This window comes from Trichoplusia ni, chromosome 3, assembly GCF_003590095.1.
Source record: "Trichoplusia ni isolate ovarian cell line Hi5 chromosome 3, tn1, whole genome shotgun sequence".
NCBI lineage: Eukaryota > Metazoa > Arthropoda > Insecta > Lepidoptera > Noctuidae > Trichoplusia > Trichoplusia ni.
Window position 1 is genome coordinate 17,710,330 of NC_039480.1, and position 16,110 is coordinate 17,726,439.

At 35.0% G+C, this 16,110-nt stretch overlaps 1 protein-coding gene across 2 annotated transcripts in view; it reads left to right on the plus strand.

Moving 5' to 3' along the window:
- The window catches only part of LOC113492216 (chorion peroxidase-like), a 44,992-nt gene that overhangs the window by 22,808 nt on the left and 6,074 nt on the right, over positions 1-16,110 (plus strand). Inside the window, exons 1-2 of one of the 2 annotated variants that reach the window (XM_026869584.1) lie at positions 10,678-11,323; positions 15,746-15,880. In XM_026869584.1, coding sequence (XP_026725385.1) covers positions 15,810-15,880 — 71 coding nt within the window. In that variant the 5' untranslated portion in view covers positions 10,678-11,323; positions 15,746-15,809. Of the gene's footprint in view, positions 1-10,677; positions 11,324-15,745; positions 15,881-16,110 lie in introns of those variants that run through there. The other variant, XM_026869583.1, reaches the window with a different exon arrangement.

Consider the following 16,110-nt stretch of genomic DNA (forward strand, 5'->3'; position numbering starts at 1 on the left):
TAACACCAATATTTCATAACCAATTTTCTATTATATCTACATAAGCGTCACGTTCCGTAATGGATCATAACGCGTCGCACTGTAACGTCACGTAGGTACGTTACGTAACGTAGACGTGACAGTTGGCAACGTAGACGCTGTATCATTTACGGTAGCGGTGTACCGGGACTTAGTATTGTAATTAGTCTTATATAAGTTTAGTTTTATAATAAGCTGGATTTGTAATTTAAAGAAAGTTGAAATGTAGTCGTAAAATATGTAATGTGAAAATGAGAAATTGTTATACTGTTAAAAACATTTCTAAGATAACTTCTAAAGAAGAACGCCATTTTGTACATCTGAGTCTAATAGTGAATCTGAAAAAAAAGACCTTTGTAGAAATAGATGGATATTATGGTAGTCGCTAATACCTAATGAAGCAAAATCACAGTATATTGGTATTGAGTTTCTCTTTTATATCTGGTCACCATAATTCGTAACATGAATTATAATTTGAGAGCAGTAATGCCCAATTTCTTCAAGCCAGAGGTCCGATGAAAGAGCACGTTGGCCAAAATCTTCTTTCAAGATGGCTACTAACTACTAGAATTTTTGACGTCAAATTCGAAAGCAGCACCCCATATCGCCCTGCACCGCTTCCAAACTTTTAAACGAAATTCTCTGAAGAAGAACCGCTTCTAACTCTTAAAGGAAACTCCGAAAAAGTAATAGCTTAACAAAACTATACAGTACTGAACACTAATAGCTCTCTGTCACTTTAATAGTTCGTTCCATGTCCCGTTGTACCACAACCAGCACATTTGACAGTGAAAGTTCAAAGCATATTTACTAATTAGCGTTCGAACGAAGTTATCTCACTATTGATTGACGAACACTCGTCAACTTACATAATGTATTCACAGTTTTTTGTCACCCGAAAGTAGGGTGATGCTTGAAGATTTTGTTGACACCTGAACCTGCATAACTTAGCATAGTGTTACGTTATAAGAGAATAACTCTCTCCATCACCATAATGATTTATTAATTGATGTTAAAAAAAAATTAAGCGACTCTCGCTCTATGGTATTTCATCCTTGTGTCGCGAGGGGTTTCACAAACATACAAATTACATAGATACACAAAGACACCCAGACTCAGAACAGACTTTCGTGGATCGCACAATTACTTGTCCTACGCGGGGATCGAACCCGCGATACGTCGCGCACAGTGGCTTTCGCGTGGTGACATCCACCAGTCAGCTATCCGTGCAGGTAATTAGTGTTAGAATTTTGACTCATTTAACATTACTTTTTTATTACTATAGAATGCCCTCTTGATGTCCCTGCATCATCATTAGGAGGAGAAATTATAGGAAAAAGGAATTGAAATTATCCGCGTAATTAAACAAATTAGAAAGTGCTTCTTTCTTATTTAATACACCTATTAATGTGCTAATAACGAGCATTACAAAAATTAATAATTAAAATTTTAAGTTCCATTTGAAGTGATGCAGCTAGAGGCGTTTTCACACTGGTTTCGAGTCATGTTAGAACGGAACTTAGGCGGATGTCGATAAAGATACGCAATTACCATTATATGCAGTCTATAAGACACCAGTGAACATTAATTTCGACATGTTTAAGTGATTAGATAATGTTGAACAGTAAAAAAATGTGTTACGTGCGTTGAAAATGTTCTAGTCTCAACCAGTCTGAGTTAGCAACTTTTTTTAGACATTTATTAAGTTATCAAATTCAGAAGATTGATTGATGATTCAAATATAATAAAGGTCGGTCTAAACCATCTTCACAATGAACCGGGCCCCGCCCTTTCGGATAATCCCGCTGAACTGGCAGGATGGTACGAGTAGTAGACCCTCCGACAGAATATTTATTCTAGTATAGTAGTAACTAATTATGAAATGTTTTTTTTATTCTATTTTGCCAAAAAAGCGCTTAAGAATCGTTTACAAAACTGGTGACTCCAGGTTCTGCAATCGAGGTATAGACCTTTTATGTTTTGAAAGCTTTCTATGTTATTATATTTCGTTTTTACAGTAATTATTCAAAAGGAACGCTCACACATCAATTCGGTATTCTGGAGTGACAGCCAACCAATACCTTTGAAAGTAATATAATCGTTCGTGGAAGCGAGACAGCACTACACAGTGTAGCGCGGCATCTCTTTTCCGCACAACCGCAATATTTACTTTGAGATATAGCAGGTCCGCGTTAAGTTGGCGTCTTTTGTATAATTTCTAATGATCCCACGTAAGAGGCGTTTTGTAACTTAAAGATGTGTTCATTTCGACCACAGTGCTTTGTGTCTCAGTAATTATGTTAACACTCAACAGTAATTTCAAATGTTACGGATTTTTAACCACCAAAAAAGGAAGATTCTAGAGATGGTTATGGACTTTGTGTAATGTGTATGTGTTACACATGTTAATAATTCTAATGCGATATAAAATTATCTTTTAAACCCCATTTAACATTATATAAACTGTTAAAACTCCAGGTTTGCTGCAAGCTGCAGAAACTGTAACTATAACATTTAAATTTGCAGGTTCTAATAATGTTTTCCTCATTTGATTTTTAAACGTACCTAGCAAAGCACCTAAAACAATCTTTAAAAAAACGCGCGCCCCTAAAATAAAATATCGAATACCATCAAAGCGTTGTGCAACGCGATAATCTTTAACGTCAAATTAATTTAACATTACAAAAGAAACGCAACTCATTCACATAAATTCGAGATCTTTAGAATATGAAAGTGCACCGCTGCATAATATTAACTGGGCAACATACAAATTAGATAGAAAGTAATCTGGTAGCTAGACTCTCACTTGATTGCTTCGACAAATTATCTTAATACACTTTCAACTATCAAATGTTGTCTACATTTGCTTAGAAGTCTATATTCAGCCTTCATTGTATGCAGTAGCCGTTACTTGTTTTCTGTTTATTTTTAACTAGCTGTTGCCCGGACTTCGTCCCCGTGGGTAGAAGTTATGGTTTATATGTGCCCTGTTTTTTGCACATTTTCCATTGTATCTTCGCTCCTATTCGTCGCAGCGTGATTGTTTATAGCCTAAAGCCTTCCTCGATGAATGGTCTATTCAACACAAAAATAACTTTTCAATTTGGACCAGTAGTTCCTGAGATTAGTGCGTTCAAACAAACAAACTCTTCAGCTTTATATATTAGTATAGAGTATAGATAACTCCATTGCTACTGAATTTAATCCTTGTGCTCAAATTCTTTAGCGTTGTGTGTGATTTTGCTTGATCGTTAGTGAACCGTGCTACTCTCTAAATCCCGTATCGGGTATCGTCAAAATGTAAAGAAATCTTTGCATTTGTTTGTATTTTTTATTTGTTACACATATTTTAATGTCTTTGCAGATTATATTTTTAGTAATTATAGATTTCTTATAAAGCAGAGAATTTCGTTAATAATAACAAAATACTGTCCTCAGATACCAGGTCCTTATTCACTTTATTTATCTCGTTACTTACACTTTATCTCATAACATGTATTACCCATTTAGCAAACACACACCTTGATCATTACGCAAACATTTGAGCAATATCATACCCACGCTTCATACAAAATTATAATAAATCAAATATTGACAACGGCAGTGACTTTCTAACTCTTCAGCCGGTTTTTTATATTGAGTGTACTGAAGTACACAGCTAGAAATCGCATCTGTCTAAAGTTCCGATACCATCATCCCTCTTGCCCGTACAAGGGCAGCAGGTAACACCGGATCATCAGCAACTTTCACACGACACGAGTTTCTCTGGCAGTAACTTACGGTCATATTATACAAACAGACGGTTTTCACCTTGATTGGAATGAAAATCTTATATATTATGTTGCTTATTTTGCTGTCTTTAGGTTCCTTACCCAAAATGTAAAAAGGACTTGATTAATGTGGCTATCTGTCCGCGCCTACCTCTAATCAGGTTGTATCTCAAGAACAGTAAGCAGTTGAATTTTTTACAGATGATGTATTTCTGTTGCTGTTATAATAATAATTGGATCGGAGTCGACACTTGTTACAGTCATTAATCTGTTGGGTGGTAAATACATTTTGGAGATCCACCTCCAGATCTTGGTTTTTCTTTAGGTTACATGTAAGGAACCTTCAGTCACGAGTCTGGCTCGCACTGTTCCGGTTTTTTGGTCGCTTGTATAATGAGAAATATTCGCATTCATTAGTTACGTAAGTATTATCTATTTTGGAGGATTAGCTTTCTAATTTATATCATACAAACGTCAAAATGACAATCAATATTTATTTTTTAATTTAATTTTGATTCTGTCTTCTCTGCCAAGTACTTTTGTGCTTTTGTAATGTCAAGTAAGCTCACACAAGCGTTAAAGATAATTGAAATCTCTCAAAATGGCCAAAGATGACATATCTCTTCACTTAGCCACGTTATTTAGACTTGTACCCTTCCTCCTTTTTCCATTCGCCATGAGAATGTTCTTATTGCTAGACGCTGGCGCAGAAGATTCAAGCATGTTGCAGTAAACAAAGTTGGTACAACCATTGTGTGAAATTAGTACTATAACTAGAAATGTCTTTCTTTGATCGTCGCTATTTCTATAAGACTCGTCGACTGTCTTATAGGTAACTTATCGATGAAAGTTTGTTTGTGACGTGCAGTTTCTTGCAGTTTCCATTCCTGTGATAAACTCGTTGCCACGCCCAAAGAAAACAGTAGACACACGATATTTTAATATTTATTGTAAAGAACAGGTCTTGTGGTAGATGGACTAGTACTAAAGAGAGGTCCGTACAAAGAAGGAGAAAGATGGACTAATCACAAAGTCCTATGTTTAGTAATGTTAATTAAACTAAAATGGAATTCTATGGACATATGAAGTTTCCTTATTCTATCATATCAAAAATAACTTTTGATACAATTGATAGGTTCGGTTCTCTGGTCTGATAGATTCTCGTTAAGCATTTTTCAACACTTTTGGAATTGACATTAGGTATATTTATTTTGCAGAAAAATACTTATGTTTCTTCACATAGCCACTATCAAATGTTTACTTAGATATTTGGATAATAAAATATAGTCATCTGCTTAATACACAGACTAACTAAACTCAATTGCATTAATTAAATTGATACTTCGGAAAACCGAATAGTTGAGACCACCAAGCCGCACTGCACGACGTGTCGCGGGCACGATGCCCGCGTAGGAAAAGAATTTGTGTGATCAACGAATGTTTGTCCTGAGTCTGGGTATCTTTGTGCATATGAGTTAAATGTTTGTTGAACCCCCCGGCATGGCGGCACAAGGAATAAAATACTTAATGCAGGAGTCTTTATCAAAAAAAAAATACATTGATACTAAGAAAAACCCGTGTTAACAGATGTATATCAGTCCACAATGCATGTCCATGCATAACAGCCGGCATGACACGCATGACATAACGCGCACGTACCACTCCCATACTGTCAGATGACACGCAGTTTCGTGCCTCTTTATGGAAATAGAGTGATGTAACCATAGACAGAACTAATCGATTATCGATTATGCTCGCCCGATATTAAATTGGTGTTTCCGATGTTGGGATGGCGGGGCTTTGGAAGCGATGATTTGTATGTTGTCCTGAATGGTTGTCTCATTGCAGAGGTAATTATTTCCTTAGCTTATTTGATTTTATAAATTCTTGTATGAAAATGTTAGAATTATAAAGGTTATGGAACTAATCTATGGAAATAATTTTAAAAAATGTGCTTATCACCGTGTAGTAGGTAAAGTTAAAACGAATAAAGCATAAATCAAAGCATATTTAGTCATCTATTAGAGTTACAAGTTTTTTAAGAAGGATACAGGGGGCTACATTAATCACACGCTTAGACCCTTACCGGATAAATCGTCTGATGAAATCAGAGAGCTATCAGCATTTAAGTATATCTTAAACTAGCTGTTGCCAGCGCCTTCGTCCCCGTGGGTAGAAGATATAAGTTATGATTTAAACCTGCCCTGTATTTTTTTCACATTTTCCATTTTATCTTCGCTCCTATTAGTCGCAGCGTGATGGTTTATAGACTAAAGCCTCCCTTGATAAATGGTCTATTTAACACAAAAATATTTTTTCAATTTGAACCAGTAGTTCCTGAGATTAGCGCGTTCAAACAAACACTTCAGCTTTATATATTAGTATAGAAGATAGAAGATTAGCTAGGAGTATATATCTTACCTAACAATATATTGTCACCAAAGTACCATTACATAATAATAAAACAATACAAATATTTGCCGCCATCATACACTTTCGCGTGTTGTTGCAAACTTACTGAAACTTTCACTGCGCATGCGTCAAAATGGCGGAACTCCGAGTAATGAGCCGAGAGGAACGTGGTCGTGTTCGTTTACGAAAATATTTGAAGAAGATCCTGGTTTACTAGCTATTCTCCGGTTAGGTAAGACATGTGAAAATATTTTCTAAAATAAATATTTGCAATTGAACAAGGCTTTACATATTAATTTGTGGGATTCATAAAACTGTAATGTGGATTTTTGCCTTACAAAAACCACCCAGAGAACGGCTGACGAAAAAGATAAACTCAAATCTATGATGTATAGAGCGTATTGACGTGAAACTGTCTCTGACTCTTTAATCAGCAGAAGTGACTCGGGTTGCTTTTAGTCACTGGAAGTGAGACATATCGCCAAGCTGTGCTCTCGACGTGGGTTAAACACATTAGCGTTTCAAACCGGAAAAAAGGTGGCAACACGACCTCCATGTCTCAACATCAGCAAATAAAGAGGGTTTTCTACCTACTTTTACACACCAGTGAATATTGTGTACTCAGGGTGTTTTACAATAACACATTATAAAGTGTCTTTCCCCATACGTAATAGCATGAAAATACATATAATATTCGAATGTTGCGAGTTCTTCCGCCCCTGCATTCTTACAGGTCGTTGCTACTATACTTTTCTAACCGGGAACTTACACCAACGAGCTAGGAAGTGTCATGCGATGCGCACGCGACGGCACGTAACAATAAATCGAAGATAATTTATTATCTGTAAATATACTTGTCTCTTTCTGTTCTGTAATATTAAAGAGAGATGGGTGGTGTTTTCTTTTATTAGACGTATTTATTTGTGCGTTAATTATGTTTATTGTTTTGCTGTTTTCAGTTATAAATCATAGTGAAATAAGTGGAATTGTGAAAAGGAAACGTATATATTTATTTTTTTGGGTTCCATACATCGATAGGATGCGTATATTTAGGAGCCACTCAACTAAGATCAAAATGAATACAAACACGTACTTCAATTTTTAAAACATCTTTAAAACAGAACCCATAGACGTACTTACAAAGCCATCTAAACTATCTACAACCTACGGAAACACACTTACCAATTTTCTAGCACAAGTAAATCGAAGGTTTGCGTAAACTATTGGCACACAGTATGATGGTTACTGTATCACAACATACACACTATTCCGCGAACGCTATATTCTAGGAATCATTGCTACGGACCAAAAAACGCCATCAAGCAAACAAGTATCCCTTACTCGTCTGTCAAATGGCTTAAGTGAAGAAATAGTTGCGTTTCTCCCATTTCTTAGCTACATCTAGCTTTATGTAATGTCTCTATGAGTATTTGAATGTGTGTGGCATCCGTAGATTAGATGCAAGTGATTAATCTTAACATTTCAATCTTTATTTCAGTCTTGCGTCATATTGTATCTCTATTTGTACGTTTGTCTGGATCGCTTTGAGGGATAAACTGCTTGAGAAATTTCGATGAAATTTGGACGGAGATAGCTTAAACTTAAAGAAAGGTTATAGGCAACCTTTAACCACAAAAACGACACAAAAAAAATGACGAAGAACCGGGTGAGGACGCGGCTAAATCTAGTTAATAGTTACAGGAGAAGATGATCAAAAGCTTTTGTGTATTTCAGTCCATGTAAAGAATTTCTCAACTTTTCCTAACATTTCATCCCTCAAACTGCCAAAGAATTATGTTAACTACAATCAATCACTTGAAACTCAAGTCCAATCATTGCAACAATAATTGTCGCCATTGAATGCTTGTTAGTAGTTAATGAGTCTACAAATGACAAAGGATTGTCTGCAAGTGACAGTTAAAATGATGAACGGTGAACGTTTTAGGTAATATAGTATTTTTTTCTTATCCATCCTTTATAAAAGAAATATCGAATGTCTACAAACATATTTGAGAGACTCAAAAGAAAGAGCACTGAAAAAGAATATTGATAACTTAAGGAAGAGAGATCTTAGTTTCGTTTGATGAGAAGTTCGGTGGTTTAAAATGGGATATGGATATTCAATTAATAAGTTACAGTATATGTGTTATTGATGCGGATTTAGGTAATTATCTTTTTTATCCCCTACAACTGGAGAAAGTCTTGATTTCGGTGTCCTTTAAGTATACCTCGGTATACATATTTCGCTAGCTAAATACAGTTTTCGAACACTGCTTGCCACTGTGGGTCGATCATATTTGTATTAATTTCGAGTAAATTATAGAATGTATCGTGTAAAATGATCTCGAAAATTACTATTCCGTAATCGACGTAATACTATTCAAGAAATGGATCGCAACCGCAGTAAATGGTCAATCGCTATTGCTTATTTTTTACCCAACCGCGGAAATGTGAGGTTATGTTTTTACTAACCTTGTCCGCACTAAACTTCGATAATACTTTTATTGTTAGACTACTGTTGTCTACTTTATGTAATCGCTTATTTTTGTTTTAGTAAAAAGATAAGATAGGAATGCAAGTATTTTAGTAGCTGCATAACTGGATGCCTAAACCTGACTGACCTAACTAGTAATGAAAAGCGAATATTGATATGTCCATGACTGTGAATTCTAAATTACAGTAAGCAGTAAAATGAAAGAATATGTCCTTCCTCAACCTTTCAGCCGTCTTGCTTAATTTTTGGTAGAATATTTACAGTAGAAGACGGTAGAATTATTACTTGATCTCGTTTCAGGTGGTATTTAAAATATATTAACGTCCTTTCAAAAATTACATAGAAAATAATGGTCCCAAAAAAATAGTGAAACAAATTCGGCAGCTATTGTGAAGTTGTCACTCTGAACCATCACATAATTAACATTTAGCCACAGTTCGATAGATTTGGCAACACCTGGTCACAGGCCAGTGGAGACCATTTTACGTCAGTAACAAAAGCTACTCTGGTTACATAGATCATGCTGGTTATCCAGGTCAAATACTAATGTTGTTATTTAATACGGTTTATATGGATTTACTGACACCATTTTTAGGGAAAAGCTTGAAGAGCTTTCTTTTTTCTTTTTCTATAAAAAAACGACTCCCGCAGTAAGGAATTTAATCCTTGTGTCACGGGGGTTTTCCAAACATACAATTCTCGTGCACAAAGACAGCTCTTTTTGCACTTGATTTGTTGCTTGCTTCAGCTCACAGCGTAGAAGTAGCCCCGTAACTTCCTCTTATTGTCTATTAATATCTAACTTGTCGTTATTCTTTAAATCACCATGAATAAATCTAGCTATACCATATACCTTCAGGGCAAGATAATTTTGCTGTGGTGTCCATCAACATCATCAACTTGACACCTCAGCACTCCGAAAGTGACTTTCGAAGTACATTCATAATTTAAGTCGAGTTTCGAAGGCTGGTCTCATCGGTAAGAAGCCTCCCAGCCGCCAAGCTCAAAGGTCACAATGTCACGCGGATGTCGTGAAGACAGACAGCCATTCACTACTCCAGTAAAGGTGTAGGTGGGATGGTAGAGGAATATTCAATCGTTCTCCGAGACGCTATCCAGTTTTCAAGGATCTATTTTTACCTAAAAATTAGGCGCCAGTTCTTGGCAATCGGTAAAAGGATGAGTCGAGTGAAATATTTTGAGTGTATAAATGAGTAGCGAGGTATGTGTTTCTGTGAGTCTGTTCACCTCTGTCTGTATGTCATGGTTTTGCTGTTGGTACAACAACGAACAATAAAAATAAAAATCTAGATTGAGCAATGATTATAAATTTGATCAGCGAGTATTTTGCGAATTTCTTCACACAATATACTTATATGTAGTTCACTAATATATATTAGGTTTAAACATTAGGTGCCTCATTAAAAGCAGATTATTATAACAATTTAACACTCAAAGTTGGCATTGTTCTACATATTTTGATTTAGAATCTAGTGATTGTTTTTTGCCTTCTATTATGACATATTAAACAACTCTACATATTTAGGATACCTGCAAACAATCGCGCGTGGAACTTTATGCGCGTCACTGGTCGCATCGTTATCAAGGTTTTTAAGTTTGTTCGGTATTTGAATGCCACTGGCAAACGTAATATATGCACGGATAAATGTGTTAGGTATTCTAGGTGCTTTGAGGATTTTTTGACAACTCCCTTTGAAAAAAATCGATAAGTCAAAGTTAGTGATATTTCTACTTTTTGCATATGGCATAAAATACAGGTTTTATTTAAATCAGAACTCATGTCGTAGGCAACTTTTATCCCAGCAAATGAGAATTATGGGATAAGAGACATTGATTATTCCATAACTGCATTATTTTGTACTTTTTTTAAGAACGCCATTTACTTGATATTGAATGCGGAAGTAAAGGTCGTTTTATTCTGATATTAGATATCTGATGAAGAATTATACATTTTAATATGTAAATAAATTAGTTAAAAATATCAATGAATTACTGACATTCGAATAGACACAGTTACCTTCGCAGAAATATGTCATAACTTAAAGATACACACGAGAATTAACTTTAACAATAAATTAATATTAATTGTTTTAATTAAAATATTTGGTTATCAACTACGGAAGAGCAGTATTATATTGCGTAGTTTAATTTAGCAAATTGACAATTCTCGCAAGAAAATCAGCATCCGAAACGCAACTCACGAGATACTGATCAATCGTACACCATAAAAGAATTGATCAGTTCCAAATCAAATTGTTTACCACTGTTTATCGTACCGTAGCACCGGCTAATGTCAACATGCACCTTTTAAAATTATAATTACGACATTTTGCGAGTAGTAGTGGTAGTATTTGAGCGCGCGCTTTCCTCCCCCCTCGACAGTTGAGCGCGGACGCGATGGCGGCCCGACGCGCACTGACATTCTCGCGCGCCAAATTCAAATTCTAGTCTTCTTTTTTTTTAAGCATAGACGAGTATGACTGTGTTTTTATGACTAAGACGATGGTTATGACTGAGTGACGTAACTGTGACAGTGACTTGTGTGACAATATGACGTGACTTGACTTGGATTGACTGACTGGACTTGACCGTTGGGCGGGAAATGCAGGTTGGTACATACTTTATGATTTTATTTATATATTAAGTAACGCGGGAATTGAGTTTAAAGTGGCCAGGAATAGGGTCTTAATAGACGAGTGATTTTGAAAGATCTCTGCTCTTAAAAAAAAGTAATAATATCAAGAACACATTAAAATTAACTAGTGGCGAGAAAAAGCTCACAATATTCAGTAGCATCCAATTTAAAAAAAATATAAATATTATGATTGCTTAAAAAAACAAAACTTTGAACTTATAATTACGCGACCTTCTGTCTTGCATTAATTTAAATCCAAAATTGACACGCTAATCCATGTCAATGCCATAATAGAAGCAAAACCATGAACTATAATTATAATTAATTAATTAGTTTATTTATACACCTACGTTTATTTTTTAATTAGTTTAATTAATTACTGTAATTGAATTTAGTGTTTACTTTTTGCTACATTCACTTAATGATCGGAAACGAGATTGTTGAGAACCGTGGTCTTGACTTCGATTCCCAGGTCGGACAATATGTAGGTTTTTTAGACATGAAAGTTTCAATTGTGGACTGATTTCTAGAACCATGCGTGATTAAAAACAATAGGTTTATTTCCTATTACAATGGGCGTTATTGGCTTATTTTATTTTACGAAATCTGAATTAATTATATCGAGATCCAACTTTAAGAAAAACTTCGGAAGCAAATGTATTTGTTTCAATAAACTCGAATGTTGTAATGTAGTCTTTATTTTAAATTGTTTGGCATTATTTTTTCTCATGTGGTAGCTAGCAGAAACATATCAAATCATGCTGTGAATTTGATGACATTCAGGATTTCCAGATCCGTGCTTACAAGGAAAAATAAGCTATATTTTTTATTCTGGTAATAAAATAAAAATTCCATCATTGAACAAATGAATGTGAAACAAATATGAAGAAAATATTTAATGAATGATTGTCTGTCTGACTTTCATAACAAGCATGTACGCAAATCTATAATTATTATGTGAACGCGAGCGAAAGCCGGTTCGCTTTCACTTGGGGTCACACATGGACGTATATACTATAGTGTAAACTACAGTATAAACGCACCTTTATTATCAAATAAGAATATCATACATATGCATGAGAACACACCCATAGATTATCTACACATAAACTTTGTTTTCTTTTTTTTTGTTTATGGTTAACAATGTCATCTTCGACACCTCTTGGTTTAATCCAACGAAAAGATTTCTTTAAACTTTCTTTTCGTAAAGGTATTGTGAACTGTCTCAGTAAAACTTTGCCCTTTGTTAGTAGTAATAATAAAAATATAACCGTGTATTTAAAAAAAACAATTTCGATGAAAATTTTACTATTAATACATTATTAAAACAAGTTCACTTTACGCATGACTTAAAAAATGTATATTTTGCTTCTTTAAAAAATACCTATGACTCGCAAATAACATTTAATTCAAATAAACTATGATCAATTATATAATTATGCTTCAAACAAGCATTTGTGGATCACACAAATATTTGTCAATTGCGGGAATCAAACTGGCAACACGCAACACATCTGATGAAAAACAATATGAAAACAATCTCTTAAGAAGCTAAAAACGAAAACTTGTTCAGCGACGTCCTCATATTGGTTTTTACACATCTTACGTTACCGAACCATCAACAAGTTAAATATTGGCCTTACCGAAGTGTTGTCTGTTCATAATGTTTGTTCGACACCAATGCAGAAAGGGAAACCGGTGTTTAAATCGTCGTTTACACTTTTACTAGCTCTTAAGCGGAATGCTTGGGTCAATGTGTCTACCAGGTAGAGCGTATTTTGCAGAAGAAGTACGTTTCACATGCCTCATGGCGTCACTTGGCAAACATCATAAATTAGGTATTTAATATTAATAAAATTGTGGAATAGAGTTACCATTCGTCTACTGCAATGCTATGTCCGTCTAAAGTATAAAATCTTCGGTGATGGTGCAAATCCGCGAAATTTACATCGTATAACTCTGCGTATCTGAAAAATGTAGCGATTTAAAGTTTTCGCGAGCGAAACGTTGATTTTGTCACATGTTCAAGCACAGTTTATCGAAATAGAATAGGTAGAGTTTAGTAGGAGGTTTAAATTGACTTGTTAGAGGCCATCACCACTTTTAAAAATAATATTGTCATGATAGTGCAAGCGAGAAAGCACACTACATAACGTAGAGCTGCATCTCTCTTCCACCGATGCAAAAGTGATTTTAAAAGTAATATTATTGCAGTTGTGGTCGAGTACTGCTCTACGCCGTTTATTTAAGTCACGTTTCCAAAACCATAACTTTAATACATGGCGGTAGACCCTCAGTTCCGTAGCTTCCCTTCACCTATCATAGAACTCATAAGGATTTCTCCGAAACACAAATAATATAGCACTCTAGATGGCTCTTTATCTGCGTTTTATCTTAAGTGCAAGGCTATCGAGTTTACTTTAAATGTTCACGGAACTATTTTAGATAGCCACTAACCTCAATTTTATGAAATCTAGAAGGCTGGTATAATTTGAAATATTTTAAAACTAGATAAAAAGAATCTAATAAGCTTTTTCAAGCTCTTTTGAAGCGGTTACCACTTAGGACCAGATTTGTTAGACCCACGAATGTTTGTTCTGAGTCTCAATATTTTTATGCATGTGATTTGAGCAATTGTTGTATGTTTTTCATATGCATGCGTCTAATAAACTTTATGTGTAGGTAAGAATCTCGAAATTATTATCTACAAATTAATCAATATTTTTGCCAGCAACTTCTTTGCAAAATTTACTTTCGCTAGATACGCAGTCTCCCTGCCTGTCGTTCGTGGCTTGCGCTATTTAAACAAAACGCATTAAACCTCACGCACGCACGCATTGAGTGCATCCAATAAAGACGGCTATTAAACTAATGAATACACCCACTTCCTGGTGCACTTGGCTTCTTCATAGCTGAACTATTTACATTCGTTTCCTTGTGTTAAATGATGCGTAAGGTACAACTGTAGGCATAGGAACGTTACCCTGGGTTCTAGTATTTCGGGAAAAGAAAGCTGTTTCAGGCTGAAAAATAAGTCTTGTGAAAATGATTCGAAGTTTTTTACTCATCTTATCGTTTTAAGTTATATGTTCGTGTTATCTATTTAGAAAAATACCTTCAACTCCAAAATAACACCTGGAGTATGTCAATAGTTCGGTGTGTCAACCAAAATTATATAAAAGCGATAATTTCTAGAACAAACATGTTTCTCATTTCACTTTCACCACAGAACTCCATCGGTTTTCGAAATCCAACAGAACGAAATCACTCCCTTGAATTTTTACGATCACGGCTTTATATTAAAGCCTTGGGATTATTTATAGCAAGAATATTTAAAGTTTAGATAAATAGTGTTTACGCTATTTTGAACTTTATGTCAGAGCATAAAGGTCTTAGTGGCATTGGAGTTGACCTTTCAACGATCAGTTGCAGTTTTGTGAGGTGATAGTTGACCATTACTGCTCATCACGATTTATATTTATTTAATGGTACTGTACTAAATCCGCCTTTGAATCCGGTTGGGTTTTGCAATGTTTCTGTGCTTATGTTGTCACTTCGAACTATGGTCTTCGTTAGTTAATATTGCCGACTTGATAACAAGATTGGTGTTTATAGAAATATAGATTGCGCTCCTGAACTTTGTGATATTTTCCATTCAACGCTGCATTTTAGAAACTTGATGAAAACCGTTTCTTTACTTGGACATGTACATTTTTTTTCCAAATTTTATAGCCATACCCTGAAAGTCAACTGTTTTAAAATTTTGTTTTGGTACACGCAATTGGCATTAATCATAACATCAGATTTTCCAGTAATGATCGTCGCTTGCCAATGCCTGCATAATATGTGCGTTACAAGTATAATTAAAATAATAGCTACTTTCTGAATGTTTATGAGTGTGCATTATCTGGTTTCAATTAATCATATCGTATTACTTTGTTAAAGAATACGAAGAAATATCATACTACTTAAAACGTTTTCAACAGTATAAAAAAATCAACCTCTTCCAATCAAGACACTGTTCGAATTTAATTAATTATTATGAGCGATATTTTTATTGCCGAAGAATTATGTTTGTTTCTTAAAAAAAAAAGTTTCTGCCAATCTTTATTCCCCTATTTCTTCGAGCCTAGATTTTTTTAATATTTATTTCGCATTTATTTAGAAGTTTATGTACACAAAACAGTAAAACATCTGAACATAAACGTGCTAATCTGCTAGAGTACCTACTGCTTTTTTCACAAGAAATTCAAAGATCGTATCAGACCTGCCATAGAAGAAGTGTTTGAATGTTTGATATTGGCCGTCAACTATGCGCGGCTTAATAAGGTTATTATAAGAATAACTTAGTTCTTTCTTCGAGCGTTTTCTGTAACATCTTATTACTTGTTTCAGTGGTGGCAATGGCGATGGTTTGGAAGGTCGCGGGGAGGAGGCCCAGTTCCCGACGGCGAGTGCCATGAAGCAGTCACCTCTCATGCAGCACTGTCCTCTCAGAGGAGCCCCTAAATGTCCCCCCGCTTCAAAGAGGTAAGGTTTCAAATCATCTGAGTCATTTTAATAACTTACTTGAATTTATATTGAGTTATACGTAGTGTAAAATCTAAATACCAAAACCAGTTTGACCTTTGGATAGACTTACGACCCTAAACGCTCAGCTAATTAAGAGTGGTGTAACCATGATGATGTAATAGCTTCTATAGATTACACTTAACGATGAAATTCTCGCACATTAAAAAAAATCTACAACTCAACTTGAG